Here is a 24,750-nt window from a genome sequence, read left to right on the forward strand (position 1 = left end):
TTCTTTCTTTTCTTTCTTTCTTTCTTTCTTTCTTTCTTTCTTTCTTTCTTTCTTTCTTTCTTTCTTTCTTTGTGTGTGTCAGGAGTGGAATGCCACACTTCCGGTTTGGACCAAATTCTATAATAATAGTGTATTGAAGAAGGTTTGGGAGGAGGGAAACTGACATGTTATGTGAACTTTCTGTGTTTGGTAATGATGTCCGTCACAGAAGTCCAATCTATAAGAAAATGTGTTAGGGAGGCAAAAGCCTGGAGACAGCGAGAACGACAGTAGGAATAAGAAGCAGGGACTAGGGCTGGGACACAGCTCAGCCGGTAGAGAGTTCTTGCCTGGCATGCATAGGACCCTGGCTTGATACCTGGTGCTGCGTAAACCCCAGCACTTGGGATGTGGAGGCAGGAGGATAAGGAGCTCAAGGTCATCTTTTGACACATACTGGGTTCAATGTTAGCTAGCCTGGGTTAAACGAGACCCTTCTTCATTGAAAGAAAAGGAGGAAGAGGAGGAGGAAACAACAGAGGCAGATGAAAAGGAAGTGGTGGGGGGCCTGGATGAGCGAGACTTTGCAGCTGGGTAGCTTAGGAAGAGAGGGTCAGAGGGGGTGTAGAGGACCAGGCTTCAGCCTGAGTAATTGCCCAGAACGGAGACAGAAACAAAGCAGAGCTGTGAACATGCTCAGATCTCTAGATTATTTCCTGAAGTCTTGTGGCTGTGCTCTGTTATCTACTCTCTAACACACTCTGAACACTTAGCCAATCGACTCCTGCTTGGATCATTTTCTCCCGCTGTTGCCAGGACACCACAGAGGTCCATTGAGAGGAGTGACAGGCCCTTCCTCTTAAAGGAGAATGCCAGATACTTTGAAAGGAACTGAGTTCTAATTTTTTGGTTCTCTTTTCTCTGTTTGAATCCTCATGGCAACAGAGAACACCCAGCTCGACCCTGCCTACAGCTCTGAGATTTAAGGTTTATAGAGCTGCTGGGTGGGCAGTTTTTGAAGAGAGCCTTTAGTTTTTGTGTTCTTTTTCTTTCTTGGCCCTGTACTACTAGTTAAATACAGGAAGTAAGATTGCATTACTCAGTTACGCATGGGCTAAGTTCCATGAATTAGACAATCTCTAAGACCCGATTATTTTATTCTGGCCATCTTCATATGCATATAAATATGCATCATTGAAAGATGTTTATAACAGTTCATTTGAGAGACTAGTGCTGGGCTGCTTCAGAGGTCAGGACGGTAGCTATGACATCTACCACAAGGCCATACATCATTCTATATAGGAGCTCTCCTTTCAGTGAGAAGCCATTGCCAGGGAGGAGCAAAAATAGATATGCCTTTCCTGCAAATGAAAGCTCCTTCAAACATTTCTCTCATTACCAGTTGAATTCAGGCTACAAAAGAGAGAGGCAGGCCAGGCACTCACAGGGAAATACACCCTGGGTTAATATGCATTTAGTAGCCAGAGTTTTGCCCTTATTGGAGAGCACATACTTCATTGTTAATACAATGATCAAAAATTGTGCTTTACTTTTTACAGAACGTGAGATTTGTACTTTTGTAGGTGTTTTGCCCTAGGTATGGTCAAAGCAGAGGCAATTGGTACCTGATTCATATGAGCTTCCAATCTAAGGAAGACGGGAAGGTGCTCTGAGCACCATTTTAGTTTGCTCAGACTGCCATGACGCACTGGCTTTCCCGTTGAGCACCAGAACTTTCTTTTACAGTTCTAAAGGGTGGAACTCTGAGATTGTGATGCTAGTGTGGTTGGGTCCTGATGGGGCTTCTTCTTCACTGGCAGGCAGCTTCCTTTGCACCCTGACATAGTGTGTCTTATGAAATAGCAATCCCCCCTTCTTGTAAATCAATGCACATGCGAGGCAGGTGTTGGGCACCAAAGGCTTCAAAGGTCATGAGGCTGATCTCCAGACAGAGGGGTTATCTGTAACAGTCAACACAGCACTGATGACTACCTTTGGCATAGCTGGTGTTATGGGTTGATCAGCATCTCCTAAAAGGACATGTTGAAGTCTTAACTTTGCATGTCTGTAAATGTGATCTTATTCGGAATATATTGCATAGGTGAGTAAATTAATTCAACATAACTGGCTTCCTTAGAAGGAGGACCATTAGGGGCTGGGGGGGTGACCATTGGGGCTGGGGAGATGGCTAAGAGGGTAAAGCACTTGCTGTGGAAGCCCAAGGACTTGAGTTTGATTCCGAGAACCCATGAGGAAGATTCAAGGATGGTGTGCACTCACAATATCAGTGCTGGGAGGTGATGCTAGGTAGATTCTTGGGGTTCACTGGCCAGTCAGCCAAGCCTACTTGAGGAATTCCAGGCCAGTGAGAGACCCTGTCTCAAAAAAAAAAAAAAAAGAAAAAAGAAAAAGAAAAAGAAAAAAAAAGAAAAAAAAAAGAAAAAAAAGGTGGATAGTGCCTTAGAAATGATACCTAAGGTTGATCCAGATCTGGCCTCTACATGCATGCACATACATGTGCATGAACATCTACACACACATATGGAGAGAGAGAGAGAGAGAGAGAGAGAGAGAGAGAGAGAGAGAGAGAGAGAATCCCACAGAAACACAGAAAACAGATAAACACACATGCTTGATGATGCAGGCAGAGATGAGTGATACATGCACAAGCCAAGGAACCCATGAGTTGCCAGCAGCTCCTGGAAGTGGGTAAAAGGCACAGAACAGAAGCTCCCTACAGTCTTTAGAGAACGTAGCCCCATCTACATCTTGATATTTGCCTGTAGGCCTCTTGAATGGTGAAAGCATACGTATTAGGCCACTCCATTTGTGGTGATTTCTCGTGACCCACTAGATTCCTAGATCTCCACTAGGAAAGAGGCATTGGTTAGGGGAACAAAAGGGGAGGCAGAGGGGACACTGCCTCTTCAGTTTCCTCTTCTCTCTCTCAGAGGGAATTTATCATTCTAGTTCTGCACATGGAACTGCTGTAGCCATGTTGAAAGCGAAGAGGATAAGCACACACAAGGCCAGTGAGCAGGGCCTGCTGGGACAGGATGTATAGGCTCCTGATGACACCATTGAATTGAACTGCCGAGCTGTCTGAGTTACAAAATGAGATAGCACAATTTGCTCATTCTAGGGAATCTAGTTACCTTTGTGTTCTACTGGCTGCCCACAACAATATCTTTTTTTTTTTTTAATTTGTTTGGGTCATGGCCTAACGCTGTATCCTAGGATGGCCTTGAATGTCCCATCCTCTCTCTTTAGCCTCCCAAGTGAGGGAAAAACAGGCATAACCCTGGCACAAAAACATCTTTGATAATCTTTAGGGCTAGTGGTGTCTAGAGGAAATTGCTGAAGTCAGAAGTAGCTTTCTCCTCCTAGTGACTGAGTGGCCGTCCTTCCCAGTAAGTCCTATGCAGTGGGGACGATTCCAGGAAAGGCACACTCTTTGCTACTGGCCAGGTCAAGTTTCTGTAACAGTTTCTTCCTGGTGAAGTAGACAGGGCAACAGCTGGGCTCTGGGGTTGTCCTGGCTTTGATAAGCTTCCTCTCCCAGAAGTACACACACATTCCGTATCCCCCTCTACCTAGCTGCTCTCTCTACCCATATTCCATGGCTTCGGGAGACGCCTACTTGGTCCAAAAGTCAGGGTCAGGGGGGCCCTAATGGCTTTGTGGGAACCTCGCACTTCCCGTATCTAGCATTTATATTATAATCTTTTGATCACGGGTGCTACCTCTCACCAGACTCTGGAGCCAGATACCGTAAGCATCTTGTTTACTGTTTGCATTAGTTACTTTCTCTTGCTGTGACAAAATGCCCGACAAAGGCAGTATCAAGGACATTTTACTATCTCACAGTTTGAGCATGAAATCCTTGCCATGGCTACAGAAGTGGGAGGCATCTGGTCATACCGTGTCTGCAGTCGGGAACCAAAGAGAGATGAGCGGTAGTGCTCGGCTGGCCTTCTCCTTTTCACTCATCCTGGGATCCCAACCACATTTAGGATGGGGCTTCCCACCTCAGTCAACACAGTATAAAAACTTCCTCACAGACATGCCTGGGGGTTTGTTCCTAGGTGTTCTAGGTCCTGTCAAGTTGTCAATCAACATTAACCATCAATCACCCTGTTCAAGCACGACCAATATAACAAATTTACATCAAGTAAGTGACACTAAAATACATGTCAGTGCAACAACCTGTAGTAGGATTTTGCTGCTCTGGCCCAGGTTTCAAAAACAAACAAACAAACAAACAAACAGTCAGAGTTGGGCAGGGCATTGGTAACATGCACAGAAGGAGACAGTCTTGTCTCTGGTTCTGGGTCCCATTTGGGATGTTCCATATTCTTCTTCTACTTCTCTCTCTAGTTCCCCTGAATATTTTCTAGGTCTAGGACTATCTGTTTATTATTTGTTCCTTTGAATACAGAAAAGAAAAAAAAGATAATGAGTTACCTAATCTAATTCTTCTCCTGTGGAAAAAACACAATGCTTTAAGTCCCAGTGAAGACCAAGAGAATCGAGTTCCTCAGGCATCACAGTCCAGAACTTTAGAGGGTAAGGAGCTGGCTGCAGATGGGACTGCTGGTACCTTTAGAACCAGCAGCGGTAGGTGTTTCTCTTCTTTAGTCTCTGGTTTCCATAGTGATGCTGGATAACCACCCTATCTTTGATATTAGAAAATATTTCCTAATAATAATGTTGGTATGGTGTTGACTAAGGCCATTTATTCCTTAAGTCTAGCTATGTATCTGTTGATTTTCTCCCAGGATAAATTGTGCAATGCTCTATCAGATAGACAGTTGAAAGTATTTTTTTTTTCCTATAGTGGAGGTTATTCATTTAACATTAAGGGGACTTCTATCTGAGCCCCAAATGTGTGAAGCATGAGCCCCCGTCCCAGGAGAACCTATAGTCCAGTAGAGGTGACTAACTACAAATAAATTAATACCCAAACCAGCTTTAAGTGTTAGGAATAAAATCAAGGGATTGTTGGGGTAGAAAATGAAGTGAACGTTTGAAGTGAGAATTAAGAGAAGAGAGAGGCGCAGCCATTAAGAGCATTTGCGGCTTTTCCAGGGGAACCAAGTCCGGTTCCCAGTACCCGCATCAAGAAGCTCACAGCTGTCTCTAATTCTAGCTCCAGGCGAGCCTATGTCTCTGGCTCCAAGAGTACCTGTACTCACATACACATACCAACGTACATACATACATACAGACAGACAGACACACACAATAAATCTTTAAAAAAAATTAAAAAAAGAGAGAAGAGAAAGAATTCAGGCCTCGTAAGTAGGGTCATATTCACCTTATGCCAGTTAAAAATAAACTCCAATCGCTTCAACTGGATGGGTGCGTAGGCTAAGACGCCTCGCTGCCAGCACTACGGATGGCTGACAAGAGGGCGGAGCGTGCGCGTTCCCGATTGGCTAACTATAGAGTGACGTCATGCGACGGCGGCGCCTCTGGGCTCCCGGCGGATCCTAGGGAGGAGCGGTGCTGGCGGCGAACCGGCATCGGGGCGCTGGGCTCCGGGGCGCAGACTGGGGCGCAGGCGGGGACCGAGCGCCTCGTGGCCGAGCATGGCGGGCTCTCTGCCTCCCTGCGTGGTTGACTGCGGCACCGGGTAAGAGCCGCGCCCCATCTCGCCCACTCACGCTTCGCTGGGCGTCCCGAAGCCATTTATTTCCCCCGCGGGGTCAGACGGCGGGAGGAGCGCGCAGGGGTGGTGTGCAGAGGGATGGAGCTCAGTCTGAGGGGATGGGGAGTTTGAAGGATAGGGCTCCATCTGGGGGATGGGGAGCTGAGAGGTCGGGGCTCCATCCGAGGGCATAGCGAGCTGAGGGATGGGGCTCTGAGATGATGGGGTGCTGAGGGGATGGGACTGCGGGGTTCCTGGGCGGGCTGCACCTCACAGGGGTGCTGCTGCAGATGCTCTCGCTGCAGGCCTTACACCTGAGAGCTCACGGTGTGTCCGTGTCGTCCCCTCCCCTCCCTTGGTGCTTGTCAGCGGTCCTCATCCAGTGCTCTCACCAGCGTGTCACCTTGCCCTACTGATGTACCAACCACCTACTCGTGGTTGATGTTTACACGTGCCCTGCCAACTTGACACCCTGTCCCCCTTCCCACTTCTGTCTTTTTTTCACTCTGAAATGGCACAGCCAAGCTCAGCTACTGCTTTGGTTTGCATACACTCAGTCTTTGCTCTTAAAGCACACATACACACACCCGCACCCGCACACCAATGCATTTAAAAAAGACTTCCATTTTGAAAAAAAAAAAAAAAGTCTAAAATTAGGAATTCTCCTCTCCTTTTTTTGGGGGGGGGGGAGGGGGCGGGGATAGTTCCTTTCTTTTTTGGATGATGTTAATTTTTCCGGAAAAGACCTTAGGAAATGTTTTGCCCTGTCAGTGGCCCAGGCTTAGCTGCTTTTAGGAAGGCAGCAGCAGAATCCTTCAACCTGGGAGTTTGGGAATACCTGCTGGCATTGCGGACAAAGTACTTCATAAATAGCTTGCAAATCGATTTAGCCTCTTAAAACGTTTTCCAAGGGATGGTAGTCCTTTGTCACCAAATATGCTGTGGCACGTTCACCTTACCTGCGATTCTTTTCTTTTTTTGTAGAAAAATATACGTGGTTTGGTTTCCTTGACAACCTTGTGGGGGTGTCTTCTAATTTGCTACAGTCCATCTCTTCCTTTTGTTGCTCAGAAACCAGCAGTGATTACAAGCTGGAAAACACTTTTTATTTGTGCTCATTCTTCTTTTGGAAAGACACATTATGGAGAAGTTTTGTGGCTGTGTATTTGAGAAGTTGCTTGCTTCCCCAAACACAAGCTCAAATCAGTATTGCTATTACAGCCCCACTCCCCATTCGCTGGCTCCCCTGGGCACAGTCTCACCCTGCCTCTGACACTCCCTTCAGCCTGGTAGTGTCAGGAAGGAAGGCAATATGTAAAAGGCTCTCATTTTAATGTCTGCATGTGGGATTTTTGTTTTTGTGTTGTCCAAACTGCTGAAATATAAAGCACTGCATAGTGGTAGCAGCAAAACAATGTTCCCTGAGTTCATCAGTGCTTTGTTTTATATTAGTAAGCTGAGATCTTATTCATTGTTCTTGCTATAAATATCTAAAATGTGCTCAGTTTTGACCTTTGGAAGTGAGTGATGGATGTTTCTCTCACCTTCAATAGACCATCGTGGCCCAAAGCTGTGCTGCAGGGTGTCACGGGCTTTGGACACGGTGACAGGGAAACCTGCGGGTTTCCTATGGGTGTTTTCTGCCGTCGAAGCCCCTGTGGGTATTGTGAGTCCCTAGTGCCCGGTGTGTGAGCAGGAGGAAGACTGCATGGCCTGAATTTACCAGCTTCTGCGTGTTAGTGATGCTTTCTTAGAGAGCTCAATCATTTTGGACTGAGTTTTGCCTCAGAATAGAACAAGATGTAAAATGCAGCTAAAGATGGCAGGGATTGAGGGAGAGAGCAGACTTGAGAGATCACAGTGGGTGCTGCTGATGAAATGAACAGGTTTTTATTTTATTTGTGTGTGTGTGTGTGTGTGTGTGTGTGTGTGTGTGTGTGTGTGTGCTTTGGTGGTGGTGGAATTTGAACCCAGAGACTTTGGTACGTGATGCCTCTACCAGTAATTGCACCCTAGGTCCTGGTCTTGTCTGTCTGTGTGTTCCCTCTCTGTCTTTCTCTCTGTCTCTCTGTTTCTGTTTTTCTCTCTCTGTCCCCCCCCCCCGGCCCCATCCCCCAGTCTTCTCACTGTACAACCTAGGCTTGTCTGGGACTCCCTAGACTATACTGGACTTGGAGAAATCCTCCTGCCTCAGCCTCCTAAGTGTTAGGATTACAGGTGTGAGTCACTGTGCTCGTCTGGCTTGTGTTTTAGAGTAAAGACGTTTCTTCTGGTGACTTCAAATCTGATGAACCCTCAGACCAGCTGAGTGTACACAAGGACGCTGGGGCCAAGCTAGTAACGGACAAAGGGATCTATGATATCCAAAAATAAAGTCTCAGCTATTTAAGGGATGACTAGGTTGCTGAGCTCTCAGAGAAAACTCCATAAATCCAGGCTCATATCTCAACCAAATGCTTAAAGTAGTTTTCCATAGTTAAACCTATTTTGAAATAATTCCAAGTCTACTGAAAACTGGGAGAGAACAAAATCCAGTATGCACTCTTCTAGTTTCGCTTTTTTTTTTTTTTTAAAGACAGGGTTTCTCTGTGTAGTTTTGTTCCCTGTCCTGGATCTTGCTCTGTAGACCAGGCTGGCCTCGAACTCACGGAGATCGGCCTGGCTCTGTCTCCCCAGTGCTGGGATTAAAGGCGTGGGCCACTGACATCTGGCTGTATTGTTATTTTTAACATTTGTTGTATCATTCTCTATTCCTGATGTATTGTTACTTTTCTGAGCTGTTAGGAGAAGGTTGCAGGCACCATCCTCTTAACACGTTTTAATGTCTACTTTCTGAGAGCAAGGCCTTATACAGTCATAGACCAGTTACTAAAGTCGGAAAAGTTAACATTTATGTGGCAGTATTGTTTGTTCTATCTGCAAGCTGTACTTGTGGACACTTTCATTTCTTGTCTTTTTTGGAGTCTAACCCTGTCTGTCTGCCATTGTGCCGTACACTGCATTTGGTGGTCATCCTTATTTTATTTTATTATTTAATGTGCGTTGACGTTTTGCCCGTGTGTATGTCTGTATGAGGGTGTTGAAACCCCTGGAACTGGAGTTACAGTCTTGAGCTGCCATGTGAGTTCTGGGAATCGAACCCTGGTCCTCTGGAAGAGCAGCCACTGCTCTTACCAGCTGAGCCGTCTCTCCAACCCCTCCTCCCCGTTTTAAGGAGAAGGGGTGAAGGTCCTGTTATAAAGCCCAGGCTGGCCTCGAACTCACAGATATCTGCTTGGCTCTGCCTCCCAAGTGCTGGGATTAAAGGCATGGGCCACCGTTGCCCAGCTCCCCTCCTCCCTTTTTTAAGGGGAAAGGGTGAAGGTCCTGTTATGTAGCCCAGGCTGGTCTTAACTTGTGATCCTTCTACTTCAGCATCCTGAATGCTGGGATTATAGGCGCAGACTGCCGCACATGGCCATTATGTCATTCATGTTTCATGTTTTCAGGAATAGTTCCTTGGCCATCTTTTTTTCAAGGTATTGTCATTTTGATAGTCTTGTATAATGTCCCTCAATTTTGGCTGTCTGGTGTTTCTGGTAGATACAGGTTGTGCAGTTTTTAAGGGCTGCTGTAGAATGCTGTTGGCTTTTTGTACCTCATTTTTTATGAAGTGTATTAGTGTATATTAATTATACATAATGATTGGTTTTATTGGTAATATTATGTTTTATTATGACATTTTCATACATGTACAAAGTGTATTTCAGGGCTGAAAAGTCGGCTTAGCCATTAAAAGCTAGGCTCACAATCAGAAAGACAAGAGTTCAGCTTCCAGAATGTGTTTGAATCATATTCAGCTCCCCGCACCCTTCTCTTGTCCCTTTCAAACTCCTTCCTGCTAATCCCCTCCCCCTTCCTAACTAGCCCCCTCCCCACCCGCCTTTCATGCGCGCGGGCGGGCGTAGGAGTGGTGGGGGGTGGTGGTGAGGGGTGGTAGTGAGTTTCATGATGGTTATTTACAGAAGTACAGGCACCTTACTCATGGCTACACTACTAAAGAAAATGCTTCTCCCTTCCTCCCCCCATTAATTCTGTAGAAATCTTGAGAGAGGAGTGGGGCTCATGAGCCCCCTCCCTTCCATGACAAGGCAACTGGTCCAATTTTGTGTAGCTCTTGTGCAGGTAATCATTGATGCTGTGAGTTCAAGAGTGCTGCTGGAACTCAGCGTTGCACCCACCACCTCCTCCGGTTCTTGATGTGGTTTCCACCTCTTTTTCTGAAATGTTCCCTGAGCCTTGGAGGGGGTCATATAGGTTTCCCACTGGTTGTCATTCAACAGGCGTTTTTTTTTTCTAAGTCTCTGTAGCCACTGCTGACCATGGCGGTAGGGGTGGGGCAGGAGACACTTTCCTGAGCAAAGCCGAGAGCAGCATTACTGTATGGGCATAGACAAGGCACAGGATGCCTCCAGCGATGGGGTCTTAGCGCTGGCGGGCAACCACAGCGGCGGCAATTGCTTATATTGTTTAGGGCCTTCCTTACCAACTCAGAGGGAGGTAGCTCACGCCTGGCACTGAGATTTTTGTTCAGTAACTTACGGCTTCTGGGAGCAGCTTTATCTACTCATGTGGGTTAACTGTTTAAACTCCTTTTAAATTGTTTTTTTAATTTTTTTTTTTTTTTTTTTTTTTTTTTTTTTTGGTTTTTTGAGACAAGGTTTCTCTGTGTAGCTTTGCGCCTTTCCTGGAACTCACTTTGGAGACCAGGCTGGCCTCGAACTCACAGAGATCCGCCTGCCTCTGCCTCCCGAGTGCTGGGATTAAAGGCGTGCGCCACCACCGCCCGGCTGTTTTTTTAATTTTTAAAAGGATTGAGTTATTTTTTTAAGTATATGAGTGCTTTGTCTGCATGTATGTATGTACACCACGTGCATGCCTGGTCGCCTATGGAGATCAGAGGAGGGTGTTAGATTCCCTGGAACCAGTTACAGATGGTTGTTAGCATGTGGGTGCTGGGAATGGAACCTTGGTCCTCTGGAAGAGCTCTTAACCCATGAGCCATCTCTCCAGTCCCCAATTTTGTAGATTTTTGGAGACAGGGTCTCACTGTGTAGATCTGGCTGGCCTGGAATTCTCTATGTAGCCCAGTTTGCCCTCGAACTCATGAAGTTTCCCCTGCCACTGACTCCCAAGTGCTGGGGTATAAGTCGGGTGCCACCATACCCAGCTCTTTTTTAAAAAATTATTATTATTATTATTATTATTATTATTATTATTATTTTGGTTTTTCGAGACAGGGTAGCTTTGTGCCTTTCATGGAACTCACTTGGTAGCCCAGGTTGGCCTCGAACTCACAGAGATCCGCCTGGCTCTGCCTCCCGAGTGCTGGGATTAAAGGCGTGTGCCACCACCGCCTGGCTTAAATTATTATTTTTTAAAAATTTGTCAGGTATTAGATTTTCTTAAGGCATCTAAGCCCTTCATTAGCTTTGGCTGACTCTCTTCCTGCCCCGTATCTCTGCCTGTCTTTTCCTGATTAATCATTTAAACATCTGGCATTCTCCTTTTGCTTGTGTAGCACATGAGTTCTACTGCCCACCTCATCAAACTCTCTTTTCTCCCTTCTCATGGGTCCCTTTCTAGTTTCCTGGGCTCTATACATCCTCCCACGTATATGCATATATAAAGCTTAGAAGCCAGGACCTGCATTTTAGAAATCATGTTGTCTTTGGCATTCTGAACCTGGACTGTCTCATTTAATATCCTGTTTTTCAGTCCATACATTTTAACGCGAATTTCATTTTTCTTTACGGTTGAATAGAATCTATTGTTACAGGCACCACCTTTTCCTTGTCCATTCATTAGTTGACGGTCATCTCGGCTGTTTGTCTTAGCTGTTGTGACTACAGCAGCAATAAACATAGACGTGCAGTCATCCCTGTGATAAGATTCAGAGTTCTTTGGGTATATACCCAGGGGTGGTATAGCTAGGTCATGGAATTTCTGTTTTCACTTTTGTGAGAAGCCTCCACACTGGTTTTTATAGTGGCTGTATAAGTTTACATCCCCACTAGTAATGATGAGGATTCTTTTTCCCTCATATCCTTGCTAGCATTTGTTTGTTATCATCTTTTTTGTTGTTAATAATCATTCTAATTCAAGTGAGATGAAATCTCGAGTTAAAAATTTTTAGACCTTTAGCTTTTGTATATATGCGTGTTTTGCCTGCCTGTATGTATGTGTACCACGTATGAGGTGCCTGTGGAGGCCAGAAGAGGGCATTGGATCCCATGAAACTGGAGTTATGGATGATTGTGGGCCACCATATGGTTGCTGGGAACCAAACCTGGGTCTTCTGCAAGAGCAGCAGGTGCTCTTAACCTCAGAGCCATCTTTCCCTGCTTGTTCTGTGTGAATTGTAACATGGTGTTGGGATTCTGTTAGAGACTGCATTGAATTCGTAGATTGCTTTTGCTGTTCTTCCGGTGAGCATAGGAGGTCTTTCCATTTCCTGTTGTCTTCCTCAGTTTTCTTACCCACTTCTTCAAGTTTTCATTGTACAGGTCTATCTCTTCTTTGGCGAAGTGTATTCCCAGGTATTTTGTTATCATTATCATTTTTTTTTTTTTTTTGTGGTCATGGTATATGGAATTGCTTTCCTGATTTCATTCTCTGTATGTCTGTCATTGGTATGTAGGAAAGCTGTTGACCTTTGTGTGTTAATTTTGTATTCTGCCGCTTTGTTGAAAGTGTCAGCTCTATGATGAAGTCTAGGGTCTCATGTATAGATCCATATCATCTGCAGTAAGGATTCTTTGACTTCTTTTCCTATCTGTGTCCCTTACTACTCTGCTAAGACATCAAGCACTCTGTGGAGTAGGAGTGGACAGCGTGGACACCTTGTCTTGTTCCTGATCTCAGTGGAAATGATTCCATAAAGTTTTTCTCCGTTTGTCACGAATTGGCTCTAAGTTGGTTATATATAGCTTTTATTATGTGGGTAGATGGTCTATCTTTTTTTTTTTTTTTTTTTTTTTTTTTCAAGACAGGGTTTCTCTGCTTAGCTTTTGGAGCCTGTCCTGGAACTCACTATGTAGACCAGGCTGGCCTCGAACTCACAGAGATCCACCTGCCTCTGCCTCCCGAGTGCTGGGATTAAAGGCATGTGCCACCACCACCTGGCCTATTTTTAGTATCTTTATGGTTTTAATTATGAAGGGATATTGTATTTAGTCTAAAGCCTTTCTGCCTCTCTTGAGGTGATAATGTGATATCTGTCTTTGAGTCCATTTGTGTGATATATTTCTTGATTTGCATGTATTGAACCATCCATGCTGTCTCCAGAATGGAACCAACTTCATTGTGGTGAACGATTTGTTTTTAAATGTGATCTTGAATTTTTGTTTGCAAGTATTTTATTGATAATTTTTTTTTGTCTAAGTTCATCAAGAGGTTAGTCTGTAATGTGTGTGTGTGTGTGTGTGTGTGTGTGTGTGTGTGTGTTTATTTGCATTTGGTATCTGCCTTTGTAAAATGAATTTGGAAGTATTCCTTTTCTGTTTTATGGGATTTATGGGATAATTTTTTTTTTTTTTTTTTTTTTTTTTTGTTTTTCGAGACAGGGTTTCTCTGTGTAGCTTTGCGCCTTTCCTGGGACTCATTTGGTAGCCCAGGCTGGCCTCGAACTCACAGAAATCCACCTGCCTCTGCCTCCCGAGTGCTGGGATTAAAGGCGTGCGCCACCACCGCCCGGCAATTTATGGGATAATTTGAGAAAGGTTGATGTTAGTTTTCCTTAAAGGTCTGGTAGAGTTAGTGTATTCCTTTAGGCCTAGCCCATTTTTTTCAACTTGGAGATTAAAAAAATTATTTATTCTTCTCTCATACAATACATTCTGACTGGGCTGGGCAAGGTAACCCTGTAGGAGGAAAAGAGTCCCAAAAGCAGGCAAAAGAGTCAGAGACACCCCCACTCCCACTGTCAGGAGTCTCCCCCAAACACCAAGCTAACAACCATAACATATGCAGAGGACCCAAGATTGCCCCTTCAGTCTCTGTGAGCTCCCATGAACCCTGCTTAGTTGATTCCACTGGCCATGCTCTCCAAGTGTCTTTGACCCCTCTACCTCCCACAATTCCTCCTCCCCCTCTTACTGGGAGATTTTTAATTACTGCTTTTATGTTACTGCTTATCATAGGTCTGTTTAAATTGTCTCATCTTGGTTTAACTTTTGATAGGTCATATGCACTAGAAGTTCATCTTTCATTTAGATTTTCCACTTTAGTGGAATATAAATTTTTTTATTAAAAATTTTTTTCCATTTTAATTTTTTTCCATTTTACATACCAACCACAGTTTCCCATCCCTCCCCTCCTCCCACATGGAATATAAGTTTTTAAGGTGTGTCCTTATGATTTTCTGAGTTTCTTTGGTATCTGTTATAATATTTTCCATTTCATCTCTAATTTGATTAATTTGCATCTTTTCTCTTTTTGATTTTTCTGGCTAAGGAGTTATTGATCTTTTTTTTTATATTTTTAAAGAGCACCATTTCATCAATTCTTTGTATTTTTTGTTTCCAGTTCATTAATTTTTGTTTTGATATTTTTGAACATCTTCAAAGAGTAAAATACCACATTTATTTATTTGGGAGCTGTGTGTTGTGTGGTGCACACAGAGTCATGCACGTATGCCGTGGCAGGCACACCACAGCTCACATGGGGAGGTCAGAGGATAGATAGTTTGTGTGAGTCTGTTCTCTCTTCTGTTGTGTGGTTCCTGGGGATCGAGCTCAGGCTGTCAGTCTTGGTGGCAAACACCTCTACCTGCTGAGCTGTCTGTCCTTCTAGCCCCCTCTGCTCTGAACTATCTTTTTACATCTGCTGCTTGTGTGTTTGACTTATTCTTGTTTTCCAAGGTTATAAGGTACATACTTAAGCTATTTACTTGAGATTGCTCTGATTTTTTTTTTTTAAAAGATTTATTTATTATGTATACAGTGTTCTGCCTGCATGCCAGAAGAAGGCACCAGATCCCATTATAGATGGTTGTGAGCCACCATGTGGTTGCTGGGAATTGAACTCAGGACCTCTTGAAGAGCAGCCAGTGCTCTTAACCTCTGACCTATCTCTCCAGCTTGAGATTGCTCTGATTTTTTAAGTCTAGGTCCTTATAGGTTTGGATTTTTCACTGAGGACTGGTTTCATTGTATTGTAGCGGTTTTTGGTATGTTGTGTTTTCATTTTCAATCAGTTCCAGAAATTTTAAATTTTTCTTCTTGATTTCCTTAGCAAACTGTTTATTATTAAATAGTGTATTGTTTAGTTTCTGAATTGTCTTTCGTTTCTCCTGCTGCTGATTTCTAGCTTTATTCTACTGTGGCCAGGTGGGATACAAAAAGTTATTTTACTTTTCTTGTGTGATGAGACTTGTCTTATGTCCTAATGTATGGTCTGTTGTAGGACATTCCATAGGCTGCCGAAGAGGATGTGTATTCTGCAGTGTTTGGATGAGCTGTTCTGTAGACGTCTGTTAGGTCCCTTTGACTTATGATGTCATCTAGCTCTGATGTTTATTTATTTTTTGTTAGGATGACCTGTCTATCGATGAGAATGGAATATTGAAGTCACTCTTACTGTGTTGGGGTTAACTTCTGGCTTTATAGCTAAGAGTATTTGTTCTGTGGAATTGGGTGCTCCCATGTTCAATGAGTATGTTTAGATTTGTAATGTGCTCTTGATGGATGGTTCCATTAGTTAGGATGAGTGACCTTCTTAAAAAATCTCCACTGATGGTGCTGGAGAGATGCTCAGGATTTAAGAAGATGTACCACTGTTCTGCAGAGTTCCGTTCCCAGCACCCTTGTTGCGTGGCTTACAGTCTAGCTTTTTTGAGAATATGTTCTGGTCTTTTTTGCCTCAGTTTAATCTAAAGACTCGTGCAATTAATTACCTTGAATGTTGTTGGCCTTACAGTATAAAGGTAACATGTTGAGTGCTCTTTCTCTCACTAGGAGAATGCCAACCAGACCTAAACTCAGTGCTTTTCAGTAGCACTTAATCACCTGTAACTCAAGCTCCAGGCAATCTGTTGCCCTCTTCTGGCCCTGTTAGGTACTTCATTCACATGAACACCGCCCACTCCCATATATGTGAAAATAAAAATAAAAATAATAAAATCCTGGGCTGGAAAGGTGGCTCAGCAGTTAAGAGCACATACGGCTATTGCAGAGGACTGGAGTTCACATCCCAGCACCCACATGGTAGTTCACAACAGCCTGTAGCTGGGGGACTCTGACACCTTGGACACCTAAAGACAGAGACAGGTACAGACACAGACATACACACACACACACACACACACACACACACACACACACAATTAAATCTTAAAAAATCTCCACTGAGTAGTTTTGGTTTGAAGACCATTTTGCCTTTATTTCCTGGCTCCATTTGTGTGGAATACCTTTTCCATCCTTGCCCCCCTAAGATAGTGTCTGTCTTTGATGGTGAGGTGTGTTTTGTGAAGGCAGGAAACAAATGGATCTTGTTTTAAAATCCAGTCTCCTAAGCGGGGCGGTGGTGGTGCATGTCTTTAATCCCAGCACTCGGGAGGCAGAGGCAGGTGGATCCCTGTGAGTTCGAGGCCAGCCTGGTCTACAGAGTGAGATCCAGGACGGGCACCAAAACTACACAGAGAAACCCTGTCTCGAAAAACCAAAAAAAAAAAAAAAAAAAAAAAAAAAAAATCCAGTCTCCTAGTCTGTGTTGTTTTTTGTTTGAGAACGGAGACATTAGTGCTCAGGATTATTATTGAAAAGTATGTATTAATTCTTAGCATTTTGCTGATTTTATAGTAGTTGGTGTTATCTTAATTCTCATTTGTTAAACTACTGTTCCAATATATTTAATTTTTTTTCTGCTGTAGACACTTGGATGTGTGTATCATTCTCTCGGCCCAAGTAATTTCTGTTGGAATTCTCCATAGAGCCTGCTTAATGAACACAAATCCTTTTAGTCTGCCTTTATTATAGAATGCTTTTTGTCTCAATTATGACAGTCATTTTTATTTTTTATTTATTTATTTATTTTTTAAATTACACTCATGATATTCATTAATTACACTCATGATATTAATCACATTTGTGGTATTCATAGATTACATTTGCAGTATTCATTCAAATATATATATATATATATATATATATTTAAATTTTAAATGCCGAATGTCATTTATTGAAGGAGGGAGGAGGTCTAAAATACAGGCTTACAGCACAATGGGAGAACCCTGGAGGGCAGAAGTTCGCTACTGATGTTTTACAATCTTGCATCTAAGCTGTTAACGCCCATTATTCAGGATACACAGACAAGGAACTTCCCTTAAGCACTCAGGAGGGTGGAACCTGGCAAGGAATTAGCATAGGGAGGATATCAAGGTCAAGATCCGCAAGCAAGGCAACAGTTACCCAAAACGGGGGCCAGGGACTTACAGGTCCCCCTTTTATTAAATAATGAGCTTCTGACTCAGGTTGCATGGGATGTAAGCAGGAATTATGACAGTCTTATAGTGGTTAGTCACAATTTTATAGTAGTTAGTTGGGTTGGCAGCTGTGGCCTTTCAGAACTTGAAATACATTGTTCCATGACCTTTTGACTTGTAAGGTTTCTATTGAGAAATCAGCTGTTATTCTCATGGGTTTGTCTTGGTATATGACTTGGTGTTTCTCTTCTACAGCTTCTAATACTTATATTTTGTTCTGTATATTTGGCATTTTAACTCTGCTATGACATAGAGAGTTTCTTTTCTGGTCCTTTCGGTTTGAGGATGGTGTATGTGCTTCTGGTATTGGGATGGGCCTCTCTTTCCCTAGACTTGGGAATTTTTCTGCTATAATTGTATAGAAAGTATTTTCTACAACTTTGTCATGGAGTTCTTCTTCTGTGCTCATAATTCATAGATTTAATCTTTTTATGGTGTCCAAAAGACCTTGCATGTACCATTTGTATATTTTTAAATATTTTTTTGAGAGAGAATATGTAAACATGCTTGCAGGTACCCATCGAGTCAGGAAGAGGGCATCAGAGGGCATTAACCTGGAGCTGGAGTTATGAGTGGTTGTGAGCCACTGTGTGGGTGCTGGGAATCAAATCCAGATCCTTTGCAAGAGCAGCCAGTGTTCTTAACCATTGAGCCTTTTCTTCAGCCCTGGCTTCCCTGTTTGTGCTTTCTTGACATTTATTCAGAAGTTCACTCATGTTTTCATTTCTTTCCTTTTGCTTTAGTAATTAAAAATTTTTTATGTGCATAGGTGCTTAACCTGTATGTATGTATGTATGTATGTATATATGTATGTATGTATGTATATCTAGACCACTTACGTGTTTGGTGTCCACAGGGTAGAAGAGGGCATTGGATGGATCCCCTGGTTGTGAGCTGCCATGTGGGTGCTGGGAGCCAAACCTTCCAGGTCCTCTGGGAGAGCAACTAGTACTGCTAACCACGGAGCCATCTCTTGATAGCTTAATTTATGTCTTAATTTCTTTGAACACATTTGTCATCATTATTTTGACTTCTCTGTCTAGAATGTCATGTAACTCACTCTTATTGGGTGAACATTACTTTTGGATTAGTAGATTTTAGAGGAGAGATTTTCTTTTCTTTTTTTTCATGTTACTTGCATTTATTATTTTTTTAATTTAAATTTGTTTAATTGCCCTTCTTGTTTCAGTGGATGTGTGTGCAATGTTTTGGAGAGACCAAGTTCTAAGTAGGGTTGAGCTGCTGGTTTTTTGTTTTGTTGATTTTTATTTTCTGTTAGACTGGTGTTCAGGACACCAGGCTCTATCATCTGTAACAGCAGTCACTACCCAGGGGTAGAATGAATGCTCTGAAAATAGAGTCATAGTTAGCTGTGGAACATTTACTTCTTCGGTGACAGTCATTTTAGGCAGCAAAGAGACATTGATTGTTCTGTGTTTACTAAATATTAGTTATTGTGGGACTAAATGGAAAGAAAAAGAAGACTCCAGAACAGTGACTAGTGTAAAAATGATAGAAAGTAGAGGTAAATAGAAGGTAGAACTTAAGGGACAAGAAGAAAAAGTGGGGTGAAGGCTGGGGAGGTGGCTGGGTGATAGAGTGAGTGCTGGGAAAGCATAAGGACCAGTCTGTATCCCAGCATCCAGGTGACAGTCATGGCAGCTGCTTGTAACCTCAGCACTCAGGACGCATAGACAAGGGATCCCTGGGCAAGCCAGTCACCTAGCCTAGCTAGACTTGGCAAGCTCTGGGTTCAGCAGGAGACCTAGCCTCATTAAATAATGTGGAGATTGATTGAAGAAGACACCCAGTGTTCACTTTGAACCTTCCTGTGCACATGTTCATACATGCACATATGCCTGTGCACCCCAGTACACAAGTATCCCCCCACCCACCCACACAGGGTAGGGGATGAAGGAATTATGGCTGAAGGTGGAGTGCAGAGGTAAAGAAAGAGGCACTGTGGTCACAGAACAGTTCCTGTCTCCGGAAGCTGAGGCCCAGGGACTCTGCAGACTAGGCCAGACTCTGCTCCTTGGGAGAGCAAAGTGCAGACAGAAAGAATGAGGAAAGGGAAAAGGCAATCTAGAGCAAGAGGAGAGTGGGTGGAGCTGCCTGCCCACGTGACACTGGGTGTGTGAGGGGAACATAGAAGGGAGGTGTGTGTGTGTGTGTGTGTGTGTGCTTTGTGTCTATGTGTTTCTGGAACACGTTCCTAGGAGTGGGATCTCTGGGTGGAGGGCAGCTGGGTGTTCTCTGCAGTAGTGTGCCTGCAGACCCCACCGTCACTGCATGTTGCCACAGTTTTTGATTTTTTTTTTTTTTTTTACCAACCTGGAAGATGAGCAGTGCTATCTCATCGTTCTTGTTAGGTGGGGGAGCTAGATATCTTTCACATGCTTAAAAGCCTTTTGTGTTTCCTTTCATCTCCATTTCTGTAACTGTTTTTCTCTGGGTGTTGGTTCTCTGTTTTATTTTTAGAAGCTCTTCATATATTAGGATACGTGTGGGGGTGGGGTTCCACAGACACTCTCGGGTTCAGTGATTTGCTGGGAAGACTCGTTACAGAACAGAAACAGTCGGAAGGGAGCGTGGGAAGGAATCTGGAGGAAACCCGGTGCAAACTGCTGAGGCCCCTCCTCTCCTTCTGTGCACCAAGCGACAGGGTGCACCAGTGACAGGGTGCACCCAGTTCTTCCTGGTGAACTGTGTGTGGCAACACACGGCAGTGTTGTTCCCAGGAGAACCAGCCGGACACCAAGTGCCCACGGCTGTCACTGGAGCTGCTCCTGTAGTCCTTTTCCAGGGGACCTGTGTTGATTCCCAGCATCCCCACGGTGACTCATACCTGTCTAAGTCCAGTTCCAGGGGATCCAGCGGCCTCCGGGGACACCAAGCTCACAGGTGGTGCACAGACATATAGGCAGGCAAAACACCCGTGCACATAAAATAAAGATAACTAAAAATTAACAGCAACAAGATTCCAAGTCACCGAAGGGCTCCTTATACATGGAGTTGTTTGGGCCATGTAGCCGGTGAGCCATCATTATCATTTAGGGAATGGTAGGAATCTTCCTGAGCTGTCTTGTCAGTTCTTAGATGCCCGCCAAAGGCCACACTGGCAAACAGGCCTATCCAAGGAGTGGGCTCAAGCCTGTTCACTCCCACTTTTTTATTTTATTGTTTTCACCCCCCCTTTTTTTTGTTCATTTATGATGCATGTATTAATTTTCCTTGTTTATTTTCTTTTACCATGCAAGATTTTAAGCAGTTACATTGGCCCATCTTTTCCATCTTGATTTTGAGCCAAATAAATTTTGATTTTTTAATTGCCAGATCTTTCTTTCTTAATTAATTAATATTTAGAGACAGGGTTTCTCTGCATAGCCCTGACTGTCCTAGAACTTACTCTGTAGACTAGGCTGGCCTGGAATTCAGAGATCCATCTTCCTCTGCCTCCTGAGTGCTAGGATTAAAGACGTGTGCCACCACGCCTGGCTTCCAGATCTTATTTTTAAAAATGTTATTTGGACCGGGAAATAGCTCAGTTAGTAGCGTGCTTGCCCGGCATATGCGAGGCCTTGGTTTTGATTCCCAGCACGGCATAATCAGGCATGGCAGCCATCCCAGCACTCAGAATGTAGAGACAGGAGGATCAGAAGTTTAAGGTCATCCGTGGCCGCGGAGAGAGTTCAAGGCTGGCCTGGACTACATCAGACCTTGTATAATTTTTTTCCTTTCATTTAAACCTCTAGTTCACATGAAGTTTATTCTGTAGGTTGCTATGAGGAGTAGACCCATTTGGGTCAGCTTCTTTTTCTCCTTTTGGCTGTCCTGTGTATCTCAACATTACTCATGAAACAAAACAAAAACCCGTTGCTGGACATGTTGCCTTTACCTCGTGTTTGCAGCTGTTTATTCTGTATTTCACCTTTGTTGTATTGATCTGTTAGTCTAATCATACAGTAGGACCATGAACCTTTGCGGCTGTTGAAGGTTTGACATCTGCTGACACAGCTTCTCTGCCCTACCACGTGTTTCAGGGGTTTCCATTTTTATTCTTGTTTGTTACTCCAAATGGATCTTACATTCAGCCTCTCCAGGTCCAGGATAGGATGCCTGATGGAATTTGCTGAGATATTAGCTTTCCTTTAACAACTGACCGTTGTCTGATAAAGCTGTCTTCTCATCAAGAACATAGTTTTTCTTGCTATGCCAACTCTGTTTTGTCTTTTAGGAATGTTGTGGGTTTTGTTGTATGTTTGTTTGTTTGTTTGTTTGTTTTTCTCAGATGGAGTCCCACTCCTCTAAACTGTGTAATCCAGCCTCGCCTCTAACTCAAGACGTTCTTGCCTTATCCTCCTAAATGCTGGGATTATTGCCTGGCATAAGTGTGAGTTTGAGGCTAGTCTGGTCTACACAGCAGGAACCTGTTTCAGAGAAAATAAAAAATAAAAAAATCAGGTACTGGGATTATAGGTGTATACTATCATACCTGTTATTTCTTAAATTTACACTTGGGTCCTTCCCACCCTCTGCCTTGCTGGGAATTAAACCCAGGGCTTCATACATGGTAGGCAAGCTCTGTGCCACTTAGACACTCCTGATATCTTTGATTTTCTTTTTTGTCTGTCATAAATAGTATTTTCTATTTCATTTTTATCTTTTCTTCAGGGCCTGCTCATGTTAAGTATAGTCTGTGTACTGAGTCGGGCTTCTGGTTCCTTCTTTTCTTGAATATGTAAAGGCCAGTCTTGAATTCCTGATTCTCTTGCCTCAATCTTTGAAGTTTTACGATGTATGATACTATGCCTGACAAGCAGCTGGTGTTTCTTTTCTTTCTGAGACAGGTCTCCCCATGTAGTCAGTCTGTCTTGTAACTGTGTAGATTGCCTTGAATCGCAGAGATCCTCCACCTTTGTCTCCCGAGCGCTGGGATTAAAGGCGTGTGCCACCATGCCCGGCAGTAACTGGTGTTTCTAAACTAAGGAGGGTGCTTTGGGCTACTCTGTTTGCTTGTATGTACATACATATATATGCCTATAAATACCTGTATTACACACACACACACACACACACACACACACACACACGTGCGTGCGACTGCGTATGTATCTATATGTCATGTTGGGAAAGTATCTGTCAGTTTATATTTTTTTATATCCTGAATGAGCGTTAGATGTTAGATAACTTTGTCCTAAATGGAGACAATTAATGTGATGGATTATGTGAATGTATTTTTAAAATCATTTAGTGTTGCATTTGAGGATAATTCCCACTTGATCATGATGCATTATATATATGGGGCAGACATATGGGGCAGTCTCGGGTAACCCAGGTTGTCCTTGAACTCTTGCAGTTGCTGAAGATGACCCTGACCTTCTGATCCTGGTGCCTCTACCTGCCAAGTGCTAAGATTACCGATATGTGCCAGTTCAGCTATTGTGTCCAGTGCTGGGGATCAAACACAGGGCTTCATATATACTAGGCAAGCGTTCTTCTGACCAAGCTACATCTTTACCCTGTGATGCAGTATATTTTGATGTGAAGCTATGTCCTGTTAGCATTTTATTTAGATAATTACAGAAGTCTAAATGTAGTTGATTTTGTATGTTTTTATTATTTATTTATTTATTTATTTATTTATTTATTTATTTATTTATTTATTTATTTATTTTGTGTGTGCGGTCTGTCAGGGTTGGTGATCAGCATTACACTGTCTTCATAAAACACATTGGCTGTTGTTTCTGTGTGCCCTGATGTCATTTCAGTGGGGCTGGGACGGCCTGCATGGAAGTCTTGGCAGGATTCTGCAGTGACTCCTTGGGCTTGGTGGCTTAAGGAGGAGGTCTCCTCCATTTCTTGAAGTCTGTTTAATTATTTTTTCTCTGGTAGAATCAGTTTCTATGTTTCATTTGTTTAAAATGTCCACCTCACCTAGATTTTTCATTGCATGTGCATGGTAGCTCCTTGAATTTTAAAGATCTGATGTCTTTCTGTTTGTGATTTATATTTAGGCATTCCAGTTTTATCCCTTTTTGTTGGTAATTAGTCATAAGGATTATTATCAGCACTTCAAACTTCTCTCTCTCTTTCTCTTTTTAAAGACAAACTTTGGGGTTTATTTTGTTTTATTTCTCTGTCTTTTTTGAGTGAGACTCTTCTCTGCATTTATTGTTCTTAATTCCTTGCTGCTCCCTTTCTCATTTGGGACAGAATTTGTGGTAGAGTCAAGGCTGGCCTTGAACTTGTGATCCTCCTGCTTTAGCCTCCAAGTGCTGGAACCCCACAGGTGTGCACGGCATGCCTGGCCCTATTGCTTTTCTTTGTTTTGTTGTTTTCAGTGTGTTGTTTAGTTTCTCCTTTATATTGAAAAGCTATTTAATAGTACACAGTATTGACAGAGATGAATCTTAGATATGTCTTTATCCGAATTCTTAGATTTGGATATTTTGGTTATCACTTTGAAGAAATTTCTCTCGTTTTTGCTTTTGACTTCCCACTTGACACAATGTATATTATTATGTGTATAAAAACTTCCTGTAGGAAGCCTTTTTATTCTTTGATTTTATTTGTAATTATGTTTTTGTTTCATTTTGTTTAAAGAATGCTGTTCATGTTATTTCTGGTCTTGGGACTTCATGTTTCCTCCAGGATTGTTTTGTGAATGTTTTTGAAAAGCAAGTATTACCTCTTTGTGTTCAGAGTTCGGCATGTTCCTGTATCAGCTGCCTTATTCATGATGCTATCTAGGTATTCCAGCTTTTGATATTTTTGGCCCACTTAAATGGTGTTGGTGTGGCAAGTGTCCTGATGATACTATGTTTCTTTTTTTCCTTGTGGCTCCTGTAGTTTAGGAAGTTGTTGCTACCTTACTGGGTGCTAGCAAATCACTTGTGTTTTCCAGAAGTGTCTTAGCATGGAAAAGCAGCCTCCTCCCTACTGTTTTCCAGCATGAATTCTGCTTCATTGTATATAAGGACGCAGGACTCCTGCTTGCTTCTCATTGTACTTCCTTGCTACACGTTTTTGCCCATTCTTTCACTATTGTTTCTGAATTGTTTTAGTTCTGTCCTTTATACCCAATAGTACTGTTAGATACTGCTGTTAGCTAGCATGAAAAGATTTTATTTAGTGGGTTGCTTAAGCTCATTTACACTCATTGACAGCCAAACTAAACACATTTGTATTTATTGATATGATCAGTATATTTGACCTAAATTTCTCCATATATACTATAAAATATAAACAAATATAAAAGTTATTGTGTATATATCCACATATATTTTTATTTTTAATAATTATATACACACCGGGCGGTGGTGGCACACACCTTTAATCCCAGCACTCAGGAGGCAGAGCCAGGCAGATCTCTGTGAGTTCAAGGCCAGCCTGGGCTACCAAATGAGTTCCAGGAAAAGGCACAAAGCTACACAGAGAAACCCTGTCTCGAAAAACAAAACAAAACAAAACAAATTATATACACATGTAATTATAGACACATAATATTTTTTACTTATAGTCAGTTTATTTGATTTATGTATTTTTAGAGGAAATTTGGGATTCTTTTCTTTTTCTGGTACTGGGGATTAATTTGAAG

The 24,750-nt window shown here is 42.9% G+C and overlaps 1 protein-coding gene and 1 long non-coding RNA gene across 4 annotated transcripts in view; one reads left to right on the plus strand and one right to left on the minus strand.

Moving 5' to 3' along the window:
- Positions 1 to 5,421, minus strand: part of LOC131906911 (uncharacterized) — a 29,370-nt gene extending 23,949 nt beyond the window's left edge. For both annotated transcript variants that reach the window (XR_009378231.1, XR_009378230.1), the window contains exon 1: positions 5,297 to 5,421. This is a non-coding gene — a long non-coding RNA (uncharacterized LOC131906911). The remainder of the gene's footprint in view (positions 1 to 5,296) is intronic.
- Positions 5,422 to 5,457: 36 nt separating this feature from the next.
- Positions 5,458 to 24,750, plus strand: part of Actr3b (actin related protein 3B) — a 96,161-nt gene continuing 76,868 nt past the window's right edge. The window contains exon 1 of one of the 2 annotated variants that reach the window (XM_059257769.1): positions 5,458 to 5,614. In XM_059257769.1, coding sequence (XP_059113752.1) covers positions 5,571 to 5,614 — 44 coding nt within the window. In that variant the 5' untranslated portion in view covers positions 5,458 to 5,570. The remainder of the gene's footprint in view (positions 5,615 to 24,750) is intronic. The other variant, XM_059257771.1, reaches the window with a different exon arrangement.

Source organism: Peromyscus eremicus, chromosome 3 (assembly GCF_949786415.1).
Source record: "Peromyscus eremicus chromosome 3, PerEre_H2_v1, whole genome shotgun sequence".
NCBI classification, from domain to species: Eukaryota; Metazoa; Chordata; class Mammalia; order Rodentia; family Cricetidae; genus Peromyscus; species Peromyscus eremicus.